The following is a 22,196-nucleotide window of genomic DNA, read 5'->3' as shown; positions in this document are numbered from 1 at the left end:
AAGACTTAAAGTTCTCTTAGCTTTAAAGTTGTGTTTATTGTTTTTCCTGCAGCAAGATATGCCTAACTGTGGTCATAAACTAATTATCAAAATAAATTTGGTGTGGCAGATTAGAGAAAAGTCAAAGTGCAGTGCTGTGTCCCTCTGGGATTTGAAGCCCCCCTTTTAACAAAACACACACACACACACACACAGAGAGAGAGAGAGAGAGAGAGAGAGAGAGAGAGAGAGAGAGAGATATATATATATATATATATATATATATATAGATATAGAGAGAGAGAGAGAGAGAGAGAGAGAGAGAGAGAGAGAGAGAGAGAGAATGACCATTAGTGGCCAACTAATCTGCATGAAGCAATATACCACAGACACACTTGATAGGAGTTTCCCCTTGATTACTGAAGCATAGTGGAGTTTACACATGGTGTCTTGCTAATCTGTGACCTTTACAAGAGCCCTTAGGTCATCTTCAAGCGGAGCTAGATGTCACATGCTAAGCGGGATGTCAAGGGCATCCACTTTTATGGAAGATTAAAACAATTGATTCTGAGGGGCCCTCAGTGTGGTTAAAGTTTCTCACTCTGTGGCTCCTTCTTTCAGTCCTTGACCTCCTGCCTTCCTGTTCTTAATTATTTCTGGTCTATATTAATGCTTAAACAAATTTGTCATTTGAACTTTTCAAGATTTTGCATTGAGAGTATAGTCTGACATTTGAGTCATTAGTCGTAGTCGCTGTCTCGATATATACCTACTGTCTCATAGACGGTTTCAGTTCCTTCAAGTAAATACAGCTAGTACACTTCCATGTTCATACGAAGATAGTATTGCCAAAATGTCGTCAGTCCCCTAGCAAGTTACTCTTCACTAGCGTTGTGTTGTGTGACGTAAGCGGCAAACCTCGGCTTTTGTTTTGTATACATGCGCACGGTGGACCTTTTGGTCCCAGACAAAGCGTCCGAGGTTGCGCTCGCCCGCATTTGTTTTGACAGCGGAATTAATTGAGGCTGAAACTGTTTGGGTCAGCAAAGAATTCCAGGTTCGTATCAAGCTGCTCGGTAAGGGTCGCGCCACTGTCAGAACAATAACCTGTCCTCCACAAAGAAATAAGCACAGCGACAACCCCCCCACCCCGTTCTCAAAGAGAGAGGGGTTGAACAAACTTCGTGCCACGGCAACAATGCCGAAGTGACACGCTGAGTAGGCGGCGGTGTGTGTGGGGGGGGGGTTGCTCACGCAGGTCACCGACATCCAGCTGAGCTGTTAACTGGCAATGAGCCAGGCACGCAAGCTCACTGCTCGCTCAGTCCTAGAATCGTACTCCGTATACGCAATTTAAACCGGTATCCTCCGTTCACGCGTGACTGCACGCCTTCCTCATATACAAACACACATGTGGCCGGTTGCGTCGTGATATAAACGAAACAGTCTGTTTAGAGAATTTTTAAACAAAGCCTAATGCCTTTTCCAGGTTTGGGCATGGGGCATGTTATGTGCGTAAATATTGTCACATGAAATTTTGCAATGTTGTCATCGTGTGGTTCCTGCCCTGACGTCACTTGTCTTTTTTTTTTCTTTCAGTCACATTCGTAAGAGTATTCAGGGAAAAAGAAAAATTGTGCAAAAGGTGTTGTTTCCATCCTAGTAGATGCACGTGCCGGTCATTTACGTGTTAGCGATTGAAAGGAGGAGGCAACTTTTGTCTTTTTCGTGGGCTAGTGGGATTGGCTATTTCGGTATGTTTTATTGGAGGAAATATTACACGCAAACAGAGAGCGAGCGAGCAATGATACTAAACAGTACAGTAGAGCGGTCATACTTAATCCACTTCAGTGAAAACAATGCGTGTCTCTCGTGACTCGCTGCTTGCCTGCACCGAGCAATGCGTCATTTATGCTTGCGGCTCTCATCCTCCAGGGAAGCTGAATCGAAATTCTGCTGCATACTTGTGATATCGTGTCCTTTTTGTTGTTGGTTTTTTTCCAGGTCAAGGCATTCTTGCGCTGTGAAAACAGTGCCCTGTGCGCTCTTGTTGAGATCTGGTAGTAAAAAAAAGTTCCTTATTTCTCGGACAAGCGTTAGCCTGATGCGCGTAAACACAAAAGAAAACACTGTTAACGTCAATCAAGTTTCTTAAGGGCGGATTTTCTCTTCACTCTTAGTCACGATAGCTGGGAATAGACGTTAATATATTTTCAGTGCGTATTTACTATTACCGACTAAAGGTCTTGGAGAAAACGTAATATTGATTTACAAATCACTTTATAGGGTGTGTAGTTGTCATAATGTATAATGAATTTTCCAGTCTATTCCGAGAAACGACATCCACAGATAGAGAGACGGATGTGTGTGCGTATACGTGCTTGTTTTGAATCATCCTCATCTAATTATCTCGAGCCTTGGGGAAGGGTTTGTACTCATAGCATAAACATTTAAATATGTAAAATATGTAAAATCGATGACTAGGAAACAACATGGATATCCATGTTTTTCCACACCCTGTGTCATTCATTTGAACTGTTTTTTTTTTCTCGTTACTTGAGTCGGTTTCCGTTAATATTCTCCTTGAAATTGTACAACTGTTCTAACCCCCAGAACAGTTCACTCTAGTTTTGTCCGCCAGATGATTTATTTGCTCATTGAGGCCTCTACGTTCACCACGCAGGCTCGTGTGTAAGGACGTCTGCGTGGGAGTGTCGCGTGCTGTCTGTAAATTGTACTGACTCCAAGGAGACGTCAGAGATGACTGATGGCTTACTTGCGGAAAGTTTTTTAAATAATAAAAAAAAAATGTAACACAAAAAGTTGCTATTGCCCGCCTTTTATTTAATTGCATAGAGATGACGGAGTCTGAACATGCCACAAACCAAAACGTGCGATAACCGCAAGATGAATCTTTTATACTCTTTGCAGGGCCCATTGAATTTGAGGAATGTAATGTCTCCATTGCCAGTGAAGGTATGTGAAATGAATGATTTTTGTTTGTTTTATGCAAAAGATCCAAATAGCTTTAAATAGAATTTTAATTATAAATTAACAATTTGCAAAGCTTCTTTAGCTCTGTATATTTTTTGTTCTATTTTGTCATTGCAGTATGAAATAGATTTCACATGTATTTGTTCAATCAGCCAGATTTAACTATTATTACAATAATTTGTTTAATTGATTTAGCTAGTGTGGCGTACAGAAATGATAAATAGATCACAACTACACAAAAACAGATTGTTTTTGTGTAGTTGTGGTCTATTTATCATTTCTGCTGCAGGCAACTTGAATGCACAGCAACTGTGGTCAAGTTTGAATGCAAATTTAAATTTTTACGTGTGTGTGTGTGAGTGTTTTTGTATGTATATAAACACACTTCACAGATCTCTTGGCAACATCTCCTTGTTTGCAACAAATCTGCCAATGTGTCATGTAACTTTTTGGAGTTCAATGATTAGATGTTGCTTGAATTAAGCAAAAACCATTTCGGATAGTTCCAACTTGAGTCACATGCAGGTTTAGAGTCAGTCATAATAGCACTGTTGCCAGCATTGAGCCTGGAGTTGCTCAGGGTAACAACTGTGTAATTTGTTCAACTAGTTGCCAAACCTAGGAAGAGGAAGCCATTTACCATTCCAGGGCGGCGAAAAGACAAGGATACAGATTCTACGTAAGTGGGCATATAATTACTGGAATATTACTGTTTGTCATTGAAAGCAGAAAATGAGTGTCAGTTAATAATGGTATAAGTCAAATGACTCAGGTAGCTGCATCTCATCATGTGCTGAGGGATACTAATGTTAATAAATCTGACATTAATTACCCATTTCCTTTGTTTATCTTTCATTCATATAGTGAGTCTACAGAACCTGAAGCTGCTGTGAGTATTTTTTAAGTATATAGTTAGTCAGCTGATCAAGTTTTGTATCTTTTGTGTAAAACATAAATGCACATGAGGGCAGTAGTTTTCTTACTTAAGTGATTTTGTAGTAAATTTCCACAGTAATATTTCTGTTTTTGAGTTTTCTAACATATGCTGACCATCTGTGTTTTTAATGGGTGACCCAATAACTCAGTAACAATGGTATAATTGTCCTCTGAAATCTTGTCACAGCTGTAGTTCAAAATGACTTCACATTTAACTGATGAACTATATATGCTTTATTGCAGTTGTATTCACAAACTTCACTTGCTTGTTTTTTGTAGAACACTGCCAATGGAGCACCGCCAGACTTCTATGGAGCCATAGATGTCCAAAATGCAGTGAGATGTAGCCCAGTGGCTTCAAAACTGTCTGTTATACAAGTTGCAATACATGGTGGATTTGTGAAGTCATAACACATTTTTTGCTGTGCTTCATGTGTAGGGTGCTGTGCTTCATGTCTGAGGCGGTGTGCTGTGCTTCATGTGTGAGGCGGTGTGCTGTGCTGTGCTTCATGTGTGTTGTGTTGTGTTTCTAGAACGTGCCTCAGGTAGATGAAGAGGGGTTCTGCATTCGACCAGAAGTCAGTGAAAACGATATCCTTCAGGCAGGTGCTCCTGAAAATGAGTCTCTCCAGTACAACATCTCGCAGCAACTGACAACCTCTTACTAAGGTCATACTTGCTTAGTATAAATTGTCTTCTTTGAGATTCCTTGAGGCGGAGCAACTTTACCCAGAGCCAATATGTATGAGCCTTTGTTACTTTCAGCAAGTTGTGCTCATCTCCTACTTTACAGAAACGTTTGCTTTTATTTATTAATTTACTTTTATGGTTTCCTTTATTCTGCTTCTAGCTGATGTTTAACTCTGTGTTCTGGGTTCACTGTAGACTAATATTTTTACATGTGATCTTATTCCCTGTCCAAAGTACTGTTTCTGTTGTGTCTCTGTCCTGTGACTTCCTTAACGATTCCATTCACATGCCAAAGACAACTCCTTCTACTCATCCAGCGATTCCGAGGAAGAGGACGACCGCAGGAAATTCCACGTGGAGATCAAACCGGTGCAGCCCAACAACGGCACGCACCAGCACAAAGCCACCATCGACGAGCTGAAGGCTTCCATCGGCAACATCACCCTCTCTCCCTCCACCATGGTAAGATGGAGTTGAGCACACACATAAACATAAGCACATGGTTATAGGTACTTACTCACAAAAATATACACAAATGGACATAGTGTGACTGGCTTACTCTGAACTGTGAGAGAGCTCTGATTAGTTGATGTGACTTCCTTTCATCCTGTTTTGTGCTGTTACTCTCTTTTTCTGTGCCCCCACTCTCTGTTCTGTTGACATTGACACTAGGGGGCAGTAGTTGACTGTTATATCTACACAGTCTGCCAAGGATGTTGACCCTTCTTGAAACAGTTAACACGTTTTGTCTCCTCATAGGCATGCCTGTGACTGGCCTGTGCAATAAATCATTTAAAGTTTCTCATCAGGTCATTTACCTTCAATAACATGTTTAGTAGTAGCTGATGAAAGATAACTTAAAGAGCTCTTTCTTCTCCTCTCTAACTGGACTCAGTGTATTTATCCATTGATGATTGCTTTTGGTTAAAATGACTGGAAGATAATCTAGAGATGTTAATACTGTTTTGGATTATAATGTGCTACTGCTGGAATTTGTGTGCAGCTCAGATTGCATGGATGCAGCCCAGTGCATTTTCATCCAATGCTTTCTCATCTCATTGCTTGTCGGTGATGAACGGAGTAATAGCACAAGTGTGACACACCCACGAAATGTTTAGTCACTTCATGTTAATTTATTTAAATGAGGTCAAAACTCTGAACTTTCTCTCTTTTGCAATATCCATCCCAAACGAAGGTCCCATCTTCTTTCTGTTCACTTTTTGAGCATTTTCCATTAGTTCTCCTCTCTTTTTTTCACTCCCCCAGAAAGCAGTGCATAAGTCTGTTCTGCTTCTTCACAAGTCTTCCTTGGCGCCTGTTTGCAGTAAGCTTGGCCTGGCCCGTCTGCTGGCCTCGTCTTTGCTGCCTCGCGGGTTTGCTTTGAGGAGAATGTCTTTCAAGAGCAACTCTGACAGTGAGCCAGACTGAAGCACTGCTTTCTGATATGGTCCAAATGAACCCAGTATACACTAGGATTACCCTCTGCAATAATTAACCACTTCCCTGACACACGCACACACACACAAAAAACAAACAAACAAAACAACTGTTTACTGTTTGTCTTCATGTCCCATTGGAAGTGTTTCATCCATTTTTGTTTTTGTTTATTTGTTTGTTGCTCCTTTCAGTTAGTTTTCACATGATCCCCTCTTTGTCTCCCCCCCCCCAGGCAGACAGATGTGTTCCATGTTGTTCCGGAGCTTAAAAATATAGGTTGGGATGAATGTGCGTCATCTGTTGTAGATTACAGGCAAAGCATTTTTTATTTTTCATATATTTTGCTGCCTTTCTGTTCTTCCCCTCTCTCTCTCTGAACGTTCTGTCATAACTGCTTTTGTCTGGTGTTTGGCCTTAGAGCTATAATTGATCCCATTTGCCACTCTGTGCTTATGGGGACAAATCCTGCCTCCATGCCTACAACTTTATCTGGTGGTTTAACGCTTTAGCAGTGTTTCCTGTCCCAGTTTGCATTCTGATTGATTAAGGTTTTTTAGACTGCAGTAATAAAACCTGTAATGAGAGTTTATATGCAGCATTTCTATATAGTCAAACAGAAGTACATGGTCACATTAGTACAGTGTGGCATTGTCCTATAGTATCCCCTCATCTCACTTGGTGTTTTTGCACCACTGATGAACTTAGAAGATCAAACGCATTGCATCAAAAGGTTGAACTGGCTGCTGTATTTTATGCTGTTCTTGTTTTTAAAGATTTTTTACGATTCAGAGGTTATATTTCTGATAGCATGACTTTATGTTTTTGGCTCTTACTTTGATCTACGTGTGTGTTTCCTTTTCTGTGTGTGTGTGTGTGTGTGTGTGTGTGTGTGTGTGTGTGTGTGTGTGTGTTTCCTCCTGGGAGGCCCGTACTCACTGAATGAATGTGGGGACGCAGTACTTCATGTCCCCCATTATTTTCATAACTCCTCTCTCCCTCATTAATTAATGCCTGTTTTCCTTTCCAGGTCCACATGAGGAGGAACCAGTCCAGTGAGTATTCTTCTCCTCCTGCCATCCTCCCCCCCCCCCCCCCCCCCCCAAAAAAGGCTTGGCTCTGGAGAGTCCTCGCCATTTTGACATTCTCTCTTTCATTTTTTTTGGCGGCAGCGGGTTTTTCGCTGAGTTGTTCCTTCGTGTAGCTCTGGCCACCCCTCCGAAGCCAAGTCATCCCACAAGAAAATAAAAAAATATATAATTCCCGCCCGGTCTCTCTTCTCAACAACACAGTGTTGCCTCCTTAAGCCAGGGATGAAGATTAATTGCTTAATTGCATGTTTGTTTTTTCTCCTTGATCATAATTTTACATTTTTTCCAGTAAATTATGGTTTAATCAAATGCAGATGCATGTCAGAATATAATGTGTACATTCCATAAAGAAGAGTGAGCATTTTGGCTTTACAAAAAAACCCAAAAAGTTTGTGCGCCTCACTTACATAAAATTAATTTAGCTTTTAGTAGTAACCTTGGTTGTTTCCACAAGACCAAAACACAGCTAGTCTTCAAAGAAAAGTTTCAATTTAAAGTAAATTTAGATGTCATAGTGAACTGAAATATTTTATTGTTGAGACTAAGAATAGTACATATCAATTACAATGGATAAATAATAATTACTAGATCTAAACAATGCTTATTTAAAGTCCATGAATGCTATTAAAGAAAAGTGATCATTTTTGAAAATGGTGTCAAATTAATTCAGAGAGGTATGACTTGAGTTGTTACCTGTCTTATCTGCAGACCTCTGCTGTGTGGAAGAGCCTAAAGCTCCAAAGTTGCCATATGAAATTTGGGTGATCAGGATCCTTCCTGATCCTCATGAGCTTGAGATAGAAATCATGATTTAATTAGAACAGAATTATAACACAATGTATTGGATGACTCCAGCAAGGATATTGTTGACTTTGTTTGATGATGGAGAGTGGTGTTGGTTTATTACCAACCACTGTTTGCATTAGATCAATTCTACATTCAACACCAATTTCTCTTTTGCAATGTCAGCACTAGCCCTCAAACGAAAAGGATTCCAGCACTTCAAAGAAAGGAAAAACTATACAAGATAAAAGCATTTTTGTATTACTGTTTCAACTGAAGTTAGTTGTCCAAGAATATACACATAAAGAGGGGTTACCTAGTACTTATGAACAAAAACAAATGACATTTTTAGGATTATTGCTTTTATATAGGCTTAATTCACTTGGGACTTGGGTGAAACAAACATAGTGTAGCAATTTAATAGGCATTTATAAATGGAAACTATGAGCAAGCTACAGAATTAAAGATTTTACCCTTTCATTGTCTAACCCTGAAGGTGAATTGAAAGTGTATCTTGCATTCTTACATTCACATTTATCCAGGGAGGACTGCTCCACACACTCAGTCTTCCTTAGACTCAGTGATGGGTGAGTATGGCTTAGGAAGACTACTCCATACACATTCCTGGTTGTACTGTAGGCCAAAAGGGGTTCACTAACTTCATCAGGTGTTAGGATTCAGTTTAGTGCAACAAACATTTAATCTGCTTCTTTTAACAATGTAGTATGTTGGCTGTTTGTAAATCTGAAACGCATCCAGCTATCTAAAGACCTGTGTCAGACTTGCACTTATGACCAGCTTTCTCCACTGCGCAGTCCAGGACTGACAACATTTCTTTTTACTGGAGTTTCAACTTTAACTCCTGAGCCTATGCCTGGAATACTGTCCTCAAATCAACTTTGTTCTAACCTTCATTATGTTCTCGATTTGGTCTGCACTTTATCTGGATCTTTGATTTTTCTAAGGGTGCATCTGACATTTCAAGTCATGGTGTCAGGCATATGGTTGTTTTCTGTGAGTAAATGTTTCATGGAGGGAACATGCCATTTCAAATTTTATTTTCCTTTTTGAAAGAAAGCAGTATTAAGTCAGCAGTCAGCCCCAGAATAGCAAGCTTGTTGTGCAGTTTTGGAGAACATGTAACTGCATGAAACATTTTATTTTATGGATAACTTATTTAATGGACTGGGTGAGAATGAAATGTAAAGGTTTGAATGCTCCCAGCAATCTGCATCTTTCTCACTCTTACTTGCTTTTTCTCTCCCACTCTGTCTCACTCTCAGGTGATGAGCTAGGAAGGCCCAGGATACAACAACTCTCATACAATGAGTAAGAAAATGTCACATTTTAACATAAAAAAAAAATGTTTTTGGTAAAATCAAATTCAAAGCCATTTACAACAAATGAAATACAAAATATAAACCATGAATTTTAATGCCACCTCTCACACAATAAACCTCTCTGAACCATAAGAAAAAAGCAGTAGAAATGTTTTAAAAGCTTACATTTTTAAGTTTGAACATTCTGAACATTAGCTCGCGCTCAAGAGACATTTGCAATATTCATAACCATCTATTGCTTTCTCGCGCTCTCTCTCTCTCACTAGTAAACTGGCTAATAATGACCTGCTCTCATTGGATCCATTTGGTCCCAGCGTCAGTGGCTCCACCTCCTCGGTATCATCATCTGCAGGTAATTCCCCGCTGGGTGGATGCACTTCAGTCTTAGAATAACAATAGCAATTAACATCATCAGTTAACTCAGTAAAACCACATTTAATATCAGTTGATGTCAGTTGGCTATAAATTTGAAATCTCTCAAGTTGTGCCACAACACATGAAGTCAATTGAAATCTATCGCATTGTGCTATTGGAGTTTGTCAGTGAAGGGAATCAGCATTTTATACACCCACGTGCACACACATACGCTTTCTATAACACAAGCTTTTTATTCAGTTGTTCAGGTAGTGCAGAAAGAATAGCAAGTATAGCAATGCCTACAGCTACCCCAAATCCGATAAAAAAAAAAAAAAGTGTATTCATTTTTTGGCTCATGTGACCCAACAGTGGTTTCCTATTTATTCCTATCTTTGGTCACCACAAAGAGAGTCAAGGCAACACACCACACCCCAAAACACACATGCACACACATACTAAATATATAGATGGTCATTCATTCCCTCCCCTCCTCCAGCCTGGGGAGGCTTGGCTCACGACTCACCACATCCATTATTGATGTTGCACACAGGCTGGTGAAAGCATTTGGGCCTTTCCTGTCCACAACACTTGCCTCTAGAGAGCTTGATCAGACTACTGTTGTCACGGAAACCCCCATGCACTGCACAGCCTTTGCAGTTGATTTTCTGCAATGTAGACTGTATTCTCAACTCTATGGTCACTAGGTACCACTCCGTCCATGTGGAGGTTGTTTTTAATGATCTTGTTATTGCATTGCATTTTCTGTCTTTTTTGTTTACCTCTTATTTTGATAATTGTCCCTTTCTATTTTGTATTGGCATGCATAAAGTTAGAATTTTGAGAGCTCGCATACAACAGAAACTCAGTGCTTAGCTCTGGACATTTGAGAGGACGGACTGATCATTGGTGGTATTTTCAAAATGGTTCTAGACTTGCCTCCCTTGTTCTCTCTTTTTGTCCCACTCGCCTATCTTTTGCTATTTATATGAAAGCTCGGGGTTGTCCAAGCGATTGACCTTCACTGTTGAAATGAAGCGGAATATCTCCTTCTGGGAATAGAAAGATTTCATTTTCCTTCTCTGAGTGTAGGTCAGGGGTAGTACATGGGCATAACCAATTGTTTTATTTTATATGAAAGGCAATGCATTTTAAAACTGTTTTGAATGCGTATTTTTACAAATTTACAGGCTACTTTGTAGCTTTCCCCATATTTATTTCCTTGGTTTTCTCATGTCTTATTTTTCTTATCTTATCTTATTATTTGTCTTAATTAAGTGTTAGAAAGTAACACTGGGGAGGCCTGGGTCCATGAACCACCTTTTTGGAGGGCCCAGTTCTAAGCAAGTCCACTGCAATCCCCTGATTGGCCCATCGAGCGACAGACGACCTACCAGACTGCAACCTGGGCTGTGAAGGCCAATCGTAATTCATAGCCAAATGGTGGTCAGAGGGCAGGGCATGGGGACCCTGGGTCATGAACATGGTCTTATTAATACAGTGCCCTAGTGTAGCGAGCGTCAAACGCACAGCAGTAACATCAGAGTGCTGTGGGACAGGAAGCAGTAGTGCCACGTGGAGATGCCGCTGAAAGCCTCATTAACCTCTTCTGAGTTCAGTTCCCTCTTTTCCAATATGCTTCAGTATAAAGTTGAGTTTGTTGTTTTTATTATTCCTTTGTTATTGGGGATTGTGTTTACACCTTACTCCCTTCTCACCCATTAGACCTGGCCTCTCTCTTCCTTTCACCATTCTGTCCATCTCTCTCTCTCCAGTTGAATGATACGGTCCCTGAGGATGCAGGTAAAGCTACTGCATCCTGGTTGTGTTTTTAAAATGCAAAATAAAGAAATGCCATGAGAGGCTTGAGGAGGACACCACTGATCCTGCTAGATTTCATCCATCTAAATTCTCGAAGTAATCTTTTGTTTGCTTAATCTGTCCCAAAGGGTTCCCAGGGTCTTAACTATAAGGTTTTGTTTAGTTCAGTGTGTGATCGTGCATGCATGCATGCATGTGTGCATGTCTGTGTCATCTGTGTTGTGAGCACGTTTCGTGCACTCACAGGGAATAAACCTTCACCTCTATAAAGGTGAAGTTAATGCCATTACCACTTTCAAAGTGATATTTTCAGTCATCACTACTAAAATATGCAGCCCATTCATCTTTTCCTAATATAGACTGGCAGCTGCTTTGCCAAAAATTGCATTGTTTTGCTTTGATGCCCCACCTCTCTATTGGCTATTTGGATCTTTTGCAATAATTCTATTGGTTGTTCAACTCTCATTTAATTAAACTTAATTGAGATTTGACTTGGGTATTTAATATAACTTCATTAATATCTTCAGTGACTCATGTTTCATGCTTCTAAATTTGAAATATGTGAAATGCACTTTTTTCTTAAAAGGATGAATGAACTGTCACGACAGACCCAAAGGCTAGTTTGTTCATGTTTACCAATCAACAACACACTGTTCTGTTTGGCGCCCTCTGCAGCGGAAGTGGTATTACAACGGGAGCCCTCATCCCTACTGGCCAACCAGCTCGAGGCAAATGAGGCTCTTGCTGCCCCTTTACCTTCCGAAGAACTGCCTATTCCTTTGCCTCCTCTGTCACCAAGCCCACCTCCAGTCCCCACTGTGCCCTCTCCTACTTTTAAATGGGGAGTCCTAGATGACCCTTTTGTCCACTTGGCACATGACCCACCCAGAGCAATGAGCGTCCCTCCCGGCCTTCGGGCAAGCCTGAAGAATGGTTGGTCCAGCAAGCCCCCACTCAGCGCTCCAGTCACCCGGCACGAGCCACTGCCTTCCTGGTCTCAAGGCCGATGGGTAGCTTTTAGCGATGACTTTGCAAATACCCATGGACCATCTCGCCTCCCGCTGAGGCCTTATTCGGTGCCCATGCCCCAGCACCCCAAACTCCTGTCCAGCCAAGCCACAGATCACTTTACTACTATGGTACCTAAAGAGGAGAGCACCCCCCATTGGCTGGAGGACCACACCATGCCTCTGCCAGCTGGCCACTTGCAGGATGGTAATTGTGATGAATAACAGTTGTAAGCATGCTGGGGTGTCCTAGCACCATGCTGTGCTTGGTACGGCAGCCTGTAGCCATTTAATTTGGGTTCACTAAACTGAATTTTGTTCCCTTTATTTTTTTTTTGTTATTTGACTACTTTTTATTCATTTTAGTTATTATATCATTTTTCCTCCATTTCTGTTGAGAATTATTGAATGTTTAAAAGTTTTCAACACTGGCCCAGTTAATCATTGAATGCAAAATAGCATCTCTAAGCTTTATTATATGGGGCATCAGTAGAAAGATGGAAGAAATGTAATTTGATTGGCTTTACCAAGATTACCAGTGGTCATATGACCATAAAGGAACCTCTAATTTTAATGATGGGTTACAAAACTTGCCTTTTGATATCCTAGAGGAATATGTAGTCTGACCGCATGCAGCTTAATTTAACGAGTTCAGTTATACATTTTATTCTGCATTTCTGTGACCATCATTTCTGTGATTTCTTTTTTATTCTGGTGCCTTTGTTTTTCTTTTTTTTTCCCTCATGCTGTTTTGTTTTGTTTTTTTTCCCCCTTGGGTTAATTTGTGATCTGAAAAAATACCATCTAACATGATGCTGCATGTTCTTAGAAAACCCTTGTTTACAAATTTCAAAGGTCTGATAATGGCTTCTAAGCATGGCTGGGTTGTGTTTTGTTTTGTGTTGTGTTGTGTTGTGTTGTGTTGTTTCCAGTCTCTTGTGAAGTTTTGATTGTTCGTAGTCTCCACCAGCAGGGATGTCATAGCACAAAGGTTATTCCCTTGTCTAAAGTATGCCCTGACCTCCAAACTGTCTCTGTATCCTGACAGTCCCACCCCCTAACAGACCGACGACACCCCTTGGGACAGGAGCTTTAGCTCCACCTCCTCGACCATCATCACGGCCCAAACTGCCTGCCGGCAAACTGACTGGCATCAGCGAGGTAGTAAATACTTTTGGGCTACGGGTTATTGACCAGCACGTTCTGCTAACCACCATAAAGAGCGTTGCCACATTGAGTTTTAAATCAAATCACCTTTTTCAAAGTGATTTCAACAGATGCTATTGAGTGCGCATGAAAAAATGTTTACTCTTTTAAGTCACTGATGGATGGTAATAGAAGGCCTGTCTGCTGCTCAGATTTCTGGGCTAATTATTGATCTTTCTTCTGATGCGACTTGCTGACTGACTGTCTGCTGTGCGTGAAGGGCCGACCCTTTAGTCCTCCTAAGGTGACTGGCTCCAGTCCTACCCTAGCTGCTCCTCTGGCACGTGCAGAGAGCTCCTCTTCCCTCAGCTCCAGCACCTCCATCAGTGCCAGCAACACACCCACCGTTGGTAAGACCCATGTGTGCACACACAAAGCACTACAGTGAAACATTTAGCATTGAAATGTACCTTTCCGTACATATTGATCATAATCATGTTTTCTAACCACGAATTGTGCCGTGTTTCATATCACTCCACTGTTAATGTCCTAATCATCCTTTCACTGGGTTGTCATGCATTATCTGTGGATTGCTATGCTACTTATTTAACATCTCCCATTTGTGGATTTCATCTGTTCATTGGGCTGTAAGAGGATGATGGGTTTGTGGGGAAACTGCCCACCTTTGAGAAGAGGTGTGAGACTCCAGCAGGTAAAGTACATTGAGCCACAAATGGAAACCCTTTGCCTGCCTTGAAGGTGTTTTTATAAGCTACTAACTGACCACCCCTGACTCCTGATTGGTCAGGAAGTCCATGTGACCTGCATAAGTCCTCCCAATGCAGGTCACGTCATCGCCTTGTCCACTAAACCCTGCCTCTTTTCAGACTCGCTGCCTGCTTCGTGTTTACCTTGCTTCCTGGGTGAACATTTTAAATTCATTTAATTTGATCAGATTTAAAATTGGCATGTGAAGCGTATAGTTGTGCTCCCATAGGAACTATCACCAAGAGGTTGGCGTGTATTTATTTTGTTTGTGTGTGCTTTTTACTGCGCATCTAGCTGAAAGTGTAAGTCTGCTTTTTTAATGTGCTGTAAGCTGTCTTTACTACCAGAATCTGTGCAATGCTGATTCATATTTGAGATGCTATAAAATTACCATGTGCAGGGATTCTATGAGGCTGTTGACTGATACTGCTGAAATCTGAAACGTACAAGCGAACTAAGCAAACAAAAGCCTGCAGGATTTATATGTTGCTTTATGTTTTAAAGTGTCCTAACCTTCAGTTACTTTGGCACTGACCGTGCATTATTTTTTTAATAGTCATGTTTTCCTCTGGGCTGTCATCTCCTTTCTTGCTCACAGGCACATCCCGAGGGCCTAGTCCAGTGACGTTAGCATCACAGGATTCTCTGCCCATAGCTGTAGCGTTCACCGAGACAGTGAATGCCTACTTCAAAGGGGCTGATCCCAGCAAGTGAGTTCATATGACGAAGCCTGGAAGGACCCAGAAGTGCAGTAAAGTAATTTCAGACAGCCTGTTGGGTCTCTTTGTTATTAAAGTGAAAGACACTTGAAAGATCACTGTAGCCTCCACCATAATTTTTAACCATCTTATTTTAAAACTAGTAATACATAGATAGGCGCTAGACAAAAGGGGTGTGTGTGTGTGTGTGTTTGTTTTTTTTGTTTTTTAGGTGTATAGTGAAGATTACAGGAGACATGACACTGTCCTTCCCAAGTGGCATCATCAAGATCTTCACATCCAGTCCCTCACCAGCAGTGCTCAGCTTCCGCCTGCGAAACACCAGCAAACTGGAGCAAATCCTACCCAACCAGCAACTACTACACAGGTGTGTGTGTGTGTGTGTGTGTGTGTGTGTGTGTGTGTGTGTGTGTGTGTGTGTGTGTGTGTGTGTGTGTGTGTGTGTGTGTGTGTGTGTGTGTGTGTGTGTGTGAGAGAGAGAGAGACAGAGAAACAGCAGCAAACTGGAGCAGATCCTACCCAACCTGCAAGTACAACACAGGGGGCTTACTACATTGTATTGCTAATATTTGGACGTCTTTATCCTTCTTTGTTCCTCTGAGCCTTCTGGTGTTTAATCCAAGCACACTTCCTCAAATATGTTCGGTATGACTAGGATGGATGCATATCTGAGAAATATGGTAATAGTGTTGGTGCATTACCAAAGAAAAGGATTAGTTGGAGGGTTGTGCTGCAGTCATACATTTAGCCTTGAATTACTGAGTATGTCTGTGTGTCTTTATATCCACGTGTCTGTCTTTGCGTGCGTGCGTGTGTGCATGGGTGTGTCTATATCCATGTGTCCATGTGTGTGCATGTGCGTGTGTGCATGCATGTGGACGTGCCTGTGTGTGTCTCCGTGTGTTAATCAGTGACTCCTCTCAGAGCGACACTAACACTCGGGATTTCTGGCTCAACATGTCTGCCCTGACCATGTTCCTGAGGAAGAGCTCGGAGCAGAACCCTACCTCCTCTTACTACAATGTGGACATCCTCAAGTATCAGGTGTGCATGAGAGTCTTGAGCTGGGCCTTCAGACAGCTGTAACTATTTCTCTACATCTGAAATCGTAGCTCAACAAGTAGTGTGTGTAATGCCTCTCTGCTACCCCTGAAGAACAGTGTTCTATCAATACTATGGTGCTGTTTCACCTTTTTAAATCATTAAGGACCCTCTCACCTGTTTTTCACTCAGCACTATGATATTCCAACTGTACTTTTTCATGCACCAGCAAGCAAAGGCAATTCTAGCTTTAAGGTCTCCGTTCTCCGTATCCGACATCTCGGATGTTCTTGCCCCAGGTATGTTCAAATGGGATTCATTCGACGCCGTTGAACCTTGCCGTGTACTGGAAGTGCGAGCCAAGCACCACAGACGTGCGCGTGGACTACCGCTACAACCCAGAGGCCATGCAGCCGCCTGGGCCGCTGAGCAGCGTGCAGGTCCTGGTGCCAGTCAGTGGAGGTGTCACCAGCATGCAATCGCTCCCCAGCGCCATCTGGTGAGGTGGAGGGAATTAGCATATCACCCATCTCGCACATTAAATCATATAATATCCCCCAGACTCACTTATACACTCACTCACTCTTTCTCTCTTTTTCTCTCTCTCTCTCATTTATGCAAACATATTTTCTGGAATAGTAGAATAGAGGTTTGAGTGCTTTTGTCTTTTTGCTATCAGGAATGCAGAACAGAGTAAGTCTTTGTGGAAGCTGAACAACATCACCGAAAAGTTGGAAAATGAAGGTACAAAGACATAGGGTTGAGTAATGGGCTTATACCTGTTTGTTTTGAAAGGGATATAAGTGTGTGTGTGTGTGTGTGTGTGTGTGTGTGTGTGTGTGTGTGTGTGTGTATGTGTGTGTGTCAGGATCCGGCTCTCTGAGGGCAAAGTTTGAGCTATCAGATGGGCCTTCGATCCCAGCCACACTTGCGGTTCAGTTCTTCACCGAGGGCAGCACTCTCTCCGGAGTGGACATGGATCTGGTTGGCTCCGGCTACAGACTCTCACTAAATAAGAAGAGATTTGCCACCGGTAAGATTTTAGATCTCCACTCTCAATACACAAAATAGCAGTTTCGGTTATCATCTCCAAACACAAACCCTCCCCACTCCAGCAATTGAGAGATTATGTACACAGTAATGTGTGTTTCTGTGTGTGTGTTTCTGTGTGTGTGTTTCTGTGTGTGTTTCTGTGTGTGTGTTTCTGTGTGTGTGTGTTTCTGTGTGTGTGTTTCTGTGTGTGTGTTTCTGTGTGTGTGTGTGTTCGTGTTGGTTCTTACAGGGCGCTATATGGCCGACTGCTAAGATGTCACACTAGAGCCACATCTGCTCTGGCGGTTTGAAATTTGAAGGGTTTTTCCTTCTCGTTGTTTTATTCCATCTTTCCCGTTTGCGGATGGGCTCATTGGGGACGGAGCAAAATGACTGCCAGCATAAAGGCTCTTCTTAGGCCTTTAATGCTTCTCAACATTCTGAACTATATTTCTATCCAGTCAAATGCCCCTTCCTGGGGATGAGAGATTTTTTTACTACAGTTATGTAGCACTGAGTATCAAACACTGTCTAAAATGATTAGTAATAAAACCCCAAAAAACAGATGGAATGTCACAATATTGATGAATGAAAAGAAGTAATCATTAATCTTTGATACTTTTTTGATCTATTCAGACTTTTATAAAGTCAGAACGGTAGTGCTTGTTGTGTATAGTTAATTTGTAATATGAATTATATAGAAACGTACAGCATATGTAAAACAAAAGAAAAAGAATACCTGCACTAACAATCTTCCTGGCCATCTGTATAGGCATTAGTCTGTTCATTGCATATCCAAGTCAGTCACAGTGAACAAAAAAAAAAAAAAAAAAATCCCCAAAAAAAACCAAATGAGAAAAAGCAGAGACAAGCCAGTAAAATGCCTCCACAGTACATTCAGGAACAAGAATGTTTGTGTTTTGTTCAAACACCCCACAGGTTATTTTCTTGCATCAGTGGCCAGTTTTCCCAGAGTTATCCAGTCTTCTGTCTTTGAAGTGCTTCCTTGGAATTCTTAGAATTTGTAGGTAGTCATAGGATTCAGCCTCACGCATGCATCACATTTTAAAGTACAGTTGGTTAACTTTTGGAAAAACTGACCCTTGGACATTACACATACAGTGGCAAGAGTTTGATCATTTTATGTCTCTCATAATAGGTGTATTTTGTGTATTGGACACCATAACTGTGCAATGAAGGTATAAGCTATCAGATGCATTGTGTATATTGTTTTATGTTTGTTTTAGTGCCATTTTCATGTCACTGTCAAGAATTTGGCTTAGTTCTGTGACATTGCTCAACAAAAAACAAACAAACAAAACAAAAAAAAACACTGACCTCAGTGCCTCTCTTTCTATTAACAAACTTGAAAATGTTTCTTTCCCTACAAACATTTGCAGGTGTAAGCAAAAGCACACCTTTTCTCATTCTGTTCCAATTCCTGAACTGCTATTTCTGTTTTATACTGTTTTATGGCAATATTGAAGGGAACTTACTGCCACATTGAGTTTGAAATTGCAGAAGTTAAATGTAGGCCTTTGTCTCTGAAGTCATCACCATAAATATAGTGTGTTTTGTCTGTGTAGTCCATTTCACAGAAATGGCTCTATGGAAATCAGTACCTCAAAATACTTTTGCCAGTCTGCTATCAGTGTTGGCAAATTTCTTTTCCAAACTTAAAAATTATTCACTTGGGAGGGACAATCCAAAATAAGCAGAGCATGGTAGATGTATCTATTCTAAGATCAGATAACTCCAATATCACCATATTGATTTGACTTTTTAAAAAATATATATTTGCACCAAATACATCTTATTTCAAAAATGATTTTCCAAAAAGTGCCCTCAGAATACAGAATCAAGACTATTCATACAGCCAAAAATGTCTTTAATTGAAAGATGTTTTGGGTAAATGTGAATAATTCCACTTGCCCTTATTCATGAAATGTCTGGACCTGCCACCTAATAAGTAGCTTTCAAGAGTATTTGCCAAATGTTATACAAACGAATGGGAAACTAAAGACAAATCAAGAGCACGTCGTCAACCCTGCACTTTCAACTTTTTGGGTACAGTTAGCCAAATTCTATGTATTTTTTAAAATTTACCTTAGTGAATATTGTACCACAACAATGAATCAGTTTAAGATCACTAGCAAGGTGACACCCCTTGCCCTTGGTTCAGGCTTGCACTGTGAGTTAATGGTAAACAGGTCCAAAGCGCTTTAAATGGGCTCTGTGTAGTGTTGGTCTGAAAACCAACTATTTCCTGTAAAAGTGCCCTGTGCCTTATCTTAGCAGGTCAGTTCTCTTAAGGGCTACCCTAACCACTGAGTGGGGAGGCACCATACATATATTAAAAAAATACACAGGCATGTTTTGATATCCGCTAAAAAAACAGGAAAAAAAAGTGAATCTTTTCTGGGATTTTTTTGTTGATTTTAATAGCAATGTAATTTTTCATATTTTTGTGAAGTAACTAGGCAGATGTTGGGATGTGAATCTCTACTATTGTAATGAATTTTTTTGATGTACAAACTATGATTTTAATGAATTTGCTTTTAGTTTATCTTGGGTATTTAGTGTAGAGGCAGACATTAACCAGTAGACAGGGCCAAAATCAGTAGCATTAATGAACATTGCAACACTCACTTTCTCTGTCTAAAAGCAGCACTACATAAATATATGCATTTGTGTATTTTAGCGAGCTGGTTCTTGCTGCCTCTACAACCATCACATAAATGTTCAAAGGAACTTCTCAAATCTCGTCTTGCTTTTCTTTTACCTTTTCTCATTTCTTTTTATGCTCATGTTCAATGCTGTTAACAAATCTTTGGAAATTATTTTTTCTCATCTTAAAATGTACATTTTTACAAATTTATCACTTGGCATTCTCTTCATGATTTCAGTGTGTCTGTAATAAATGTGTAATATATAAATCCATACAAATATAAGAATTACTACAGAACTCTGTGCATGTAGTTTTTTTTTTTCTTAAAGCAGTTATCAAAAGCAAAAACAAGATTTGTAACAAGATGCTTTAGAACACTTAGAACACTTGTGGCTGTTTTAAGGCCAGGGTTAAGCCTTCCTTTGGTTTTGACTTGACATCACTTTCTTCAGTGTGCTGCCATATACAGCATAAAGGAAGCATATAGAGAGCTTGGGTGTTTTGTCATTTCCTTCCAAAAGAAACAGACCTTGGAGCTGTGTGGCCACAGTCTAGCAGTTTTCCCTCAATAACAACTCAAGCACATTAACCTTCTGACCTCTAGAAGACCTTGTTATGTACACCTGACTTGCTTCTGACTTTAATACCAAGACCTTGCCGAGGAACTCTTCAGAGTATCAATTGTTGTATGTCCTGGTTTAGCTGTTACAACTGGTTATTTACTGTGCTTCAGTAGGAAAAATTTAATTATTGAACATTTTGGAACCCTGTATGAATTTGGAGAGGTATTTTATTGTCCCCAAATTTATCTGTGCTAGTTCCCTAATGTTTTACTTTATTTCTAACTGTACAGTGTATTACAATGTAGCACATTAATTCTACTGAGAGCTAGAATTAAGAATTCAGATGTGCAAATTGCTTAGATTTTCCAGTCATATTTGAGGAACACTAATATTCTTTGTGTGTGTGTGTGTGTGTGTGTGTGTGTGTGTGTGTGTTTACACAAAGATCTGACATTCAGTATACTTTTAAATCTGAAATAAACCTTAGCAATGTGTGAAATGTACTGCATGCATAAGTAAAATGCATGTTTTACATTTTGGTGTGAGTAGTAGACCGTGCCCATGGTTTATCAAGTTGTCTTCCCATATTGCCAACCCGTTGTCGGTTCATTGTCAACTTAACCCAAGTGATCTACCTGTCAGAGATGCATTACTAGCTTAATTCATAGAGAATGTGGTTGTAGAGCCTGTCTGCCAGTCCTCTCAACTATATGGTCAGTGTGACTAGATGAAGGCACAGATGTCTTCAGCAAAGCAACCCACAGCCACTCTAGCTTTTACGTGGGGTAAAGAGCAAGCAGGCTTCACGCCTCTTGGCTAACTGAATTAAAATGTTCCATGGATATTGTCACTGGCCGTGTTTTCGCAGAGGCTCTGTGGGGCCGATAGAGTTGAGTTATTAAAGACCAAGCAAGCAGCCACGACATCACTTATGTTCACGCTCCATTTCAGAATGCAGCGGCCTTTTGATCCGGTACCCCTCCACCCCCTCTTCAGCATGAGCAAAGCCATCTGAACAAACACGCAAGCTGGACCTTCATAACTTAAAAACCTGTTTGCTTTTCTCCTCCATCTTGCACTCTTCCCCTCATTTACTCCTCTTTAATCCTTCTGGTTTGTACCGTCTCTCTCACTCTCTCTCTCCACCTTTCGCTTCACCCCCCACCCTTTTTTTTCTTCTCAACATTTTGAAATCTCCCATTCCTGTCTTCAGGCTCTCCTCTCTTTTTGTCTGATTTCTTTCTCTTTTCCTCCTCTTCACCGTACCTCATATCACTCTTGCTTTCCCTCAGCACCTGCCACGTCATTCCTTTCCGTGACTTGGTAGGTCTCCCAGAACAACAGCGGTGGAAAGAATTTTCTTCATGCCAGCTCAGATTTTTTATCCTCTAGCCATGTCCTGTGGCTAGCAGCTGGCACCTCAAAATTCTGTCACATTGATTCAGAAAACAAGGTTCTCACATGAATGCCATCTCTGTTTTGTGCTTCCCATGCTTTGTGCTCTCTGCTAATTGAATGTACGGTGGCCATAAAATTCGCATGGCGCTGCAAGTTACCAATCGCGCTGCAAATGAAACGCGCTGCAACTACACAAAATATAGTCAACAAAATGACAACACATGCGCGATGCAAATTCATGAACGACATAGATTCATAAAATATTTTATTCAAAATGACATGTGCACATTTCGGAAACGAGGTGATTCAAACCGGTTATTGTAGCAGACCAGCTAAACTATCAAACTTCAATTAAAACGTAGCCTGTAATATAAATTAGTAACATAGTCTGAATGTAGCTACCTAGCTAAACCAGGTATTAACACATTAAGT

At 40.8% G+C, this 22,196-nt stretch overlaps 1 protein-coding gene across 5 annotated transcripts in view; it reads left to right on the top strand.

Moving 5' to 3' along the window:
• Nucleotides 1-20,100, top strand: part of fcho2 (FCH and mu domain containing endocytic adaptor 2) — a 39,765-nt gene extending 19,665 nt beyond the window's left edge. For 3 of the 5 annotated variants that reach the window (XM_027007930.2, XM_035526089.1, XM_035526090.1), the window contains 21 exons: nt 2,911-2,955; nt 3,583-3,652; nt 3,838-3,862; nt 4,189-4,245; nt 4,443-4,500; nt 4,886-5,061; nt 7,064-7,088; nt 9,191-9,236; nt 9,514-9,599; nt 11,327-11,404; nt 12,098-12,637; nt 13,478-13,590; nt 13,856-13,985; nt 14,228-14,287; nt 14,942-15,053; nt 15,274-15,429; nt 15,974-16,106; nt 16,403-16,602; nt 16,783-16,847; nt 16,972-17,136; nt 17,386-20,100. In XM_027007930.2, coding sequence (XP_026863731.2) covers nt 2,911-2,955; nt 3,583-3,652; nt 3,838-3,862; nt 4,189-4,245; nt 4,443-4,500; nt 4,886-5,061; nt 7,064-7,088; nt 9,191-9,236; nt 9,514-9,599; nt 11,327-11,404; nt 12,098-12,637; nt 13,478-13,590; nt 13,856-13,985; nt 14,228-14,287; nt 14,942-15,053; nt 15,274-15,429; nt 15,974-16,106; nt 16,403-16,602; nt 16,783-16,847; nt 16,972-17,136; nt 17,386-17,408 — 2,363 coding nt within the window. In that variant the 3' untranslated portion in view covers nt 17,409-20,100. The remainder of the gene's footprint in view (nt 1-2,910; nt 2,956-3,582; nt 3,653-3,837; nt 3,863-4,188; nt 4,246-4,442; nt 4,501-4,885; nt 5,062-7,063; nt 7,089-9,190; nt 9,237-9,513; nt 9,600-11,326; nt 11,405-12,097; nt 12,638-13,477; nt 13,591-13,855; nt 13,986-14,227; nt 14,288-14,941; nt 15,054-15,273; nt 15,430-15,973; nt 16,107-16,402; nt 16,603-16,782; nt 16,848-16,971; nt 17,137-17,385) is intronic. The other 2 variants (XM_035526088.1, XM_035526091.1) reach the window with 2 other exon arrangements.
• The last annotated feature ends 2,096 nt before the right edge of the window (nt 20,101-22,196 follow it).

This window comes from Electrophorus electricus, chromosome 5, assembly GCF_013358815.1.
Source record: "Electrophorus electricus isolate fEleEle1 chromosome 5, fEleEle1.pri, whole genome shotgun sequence".
Classification (NCBI taxonomy): domain Eukaryota; kingdom Metazoa; phylum Chordata; class Actinopteri; order Gymnotiformes; family Gymnotidae; genus Electrophorus; species Electrophorus electricus.
Note: the sequence above shows the minus strand (reverse complement) of the source record. Positions and strands in the feature narration are given on the sequence as shown.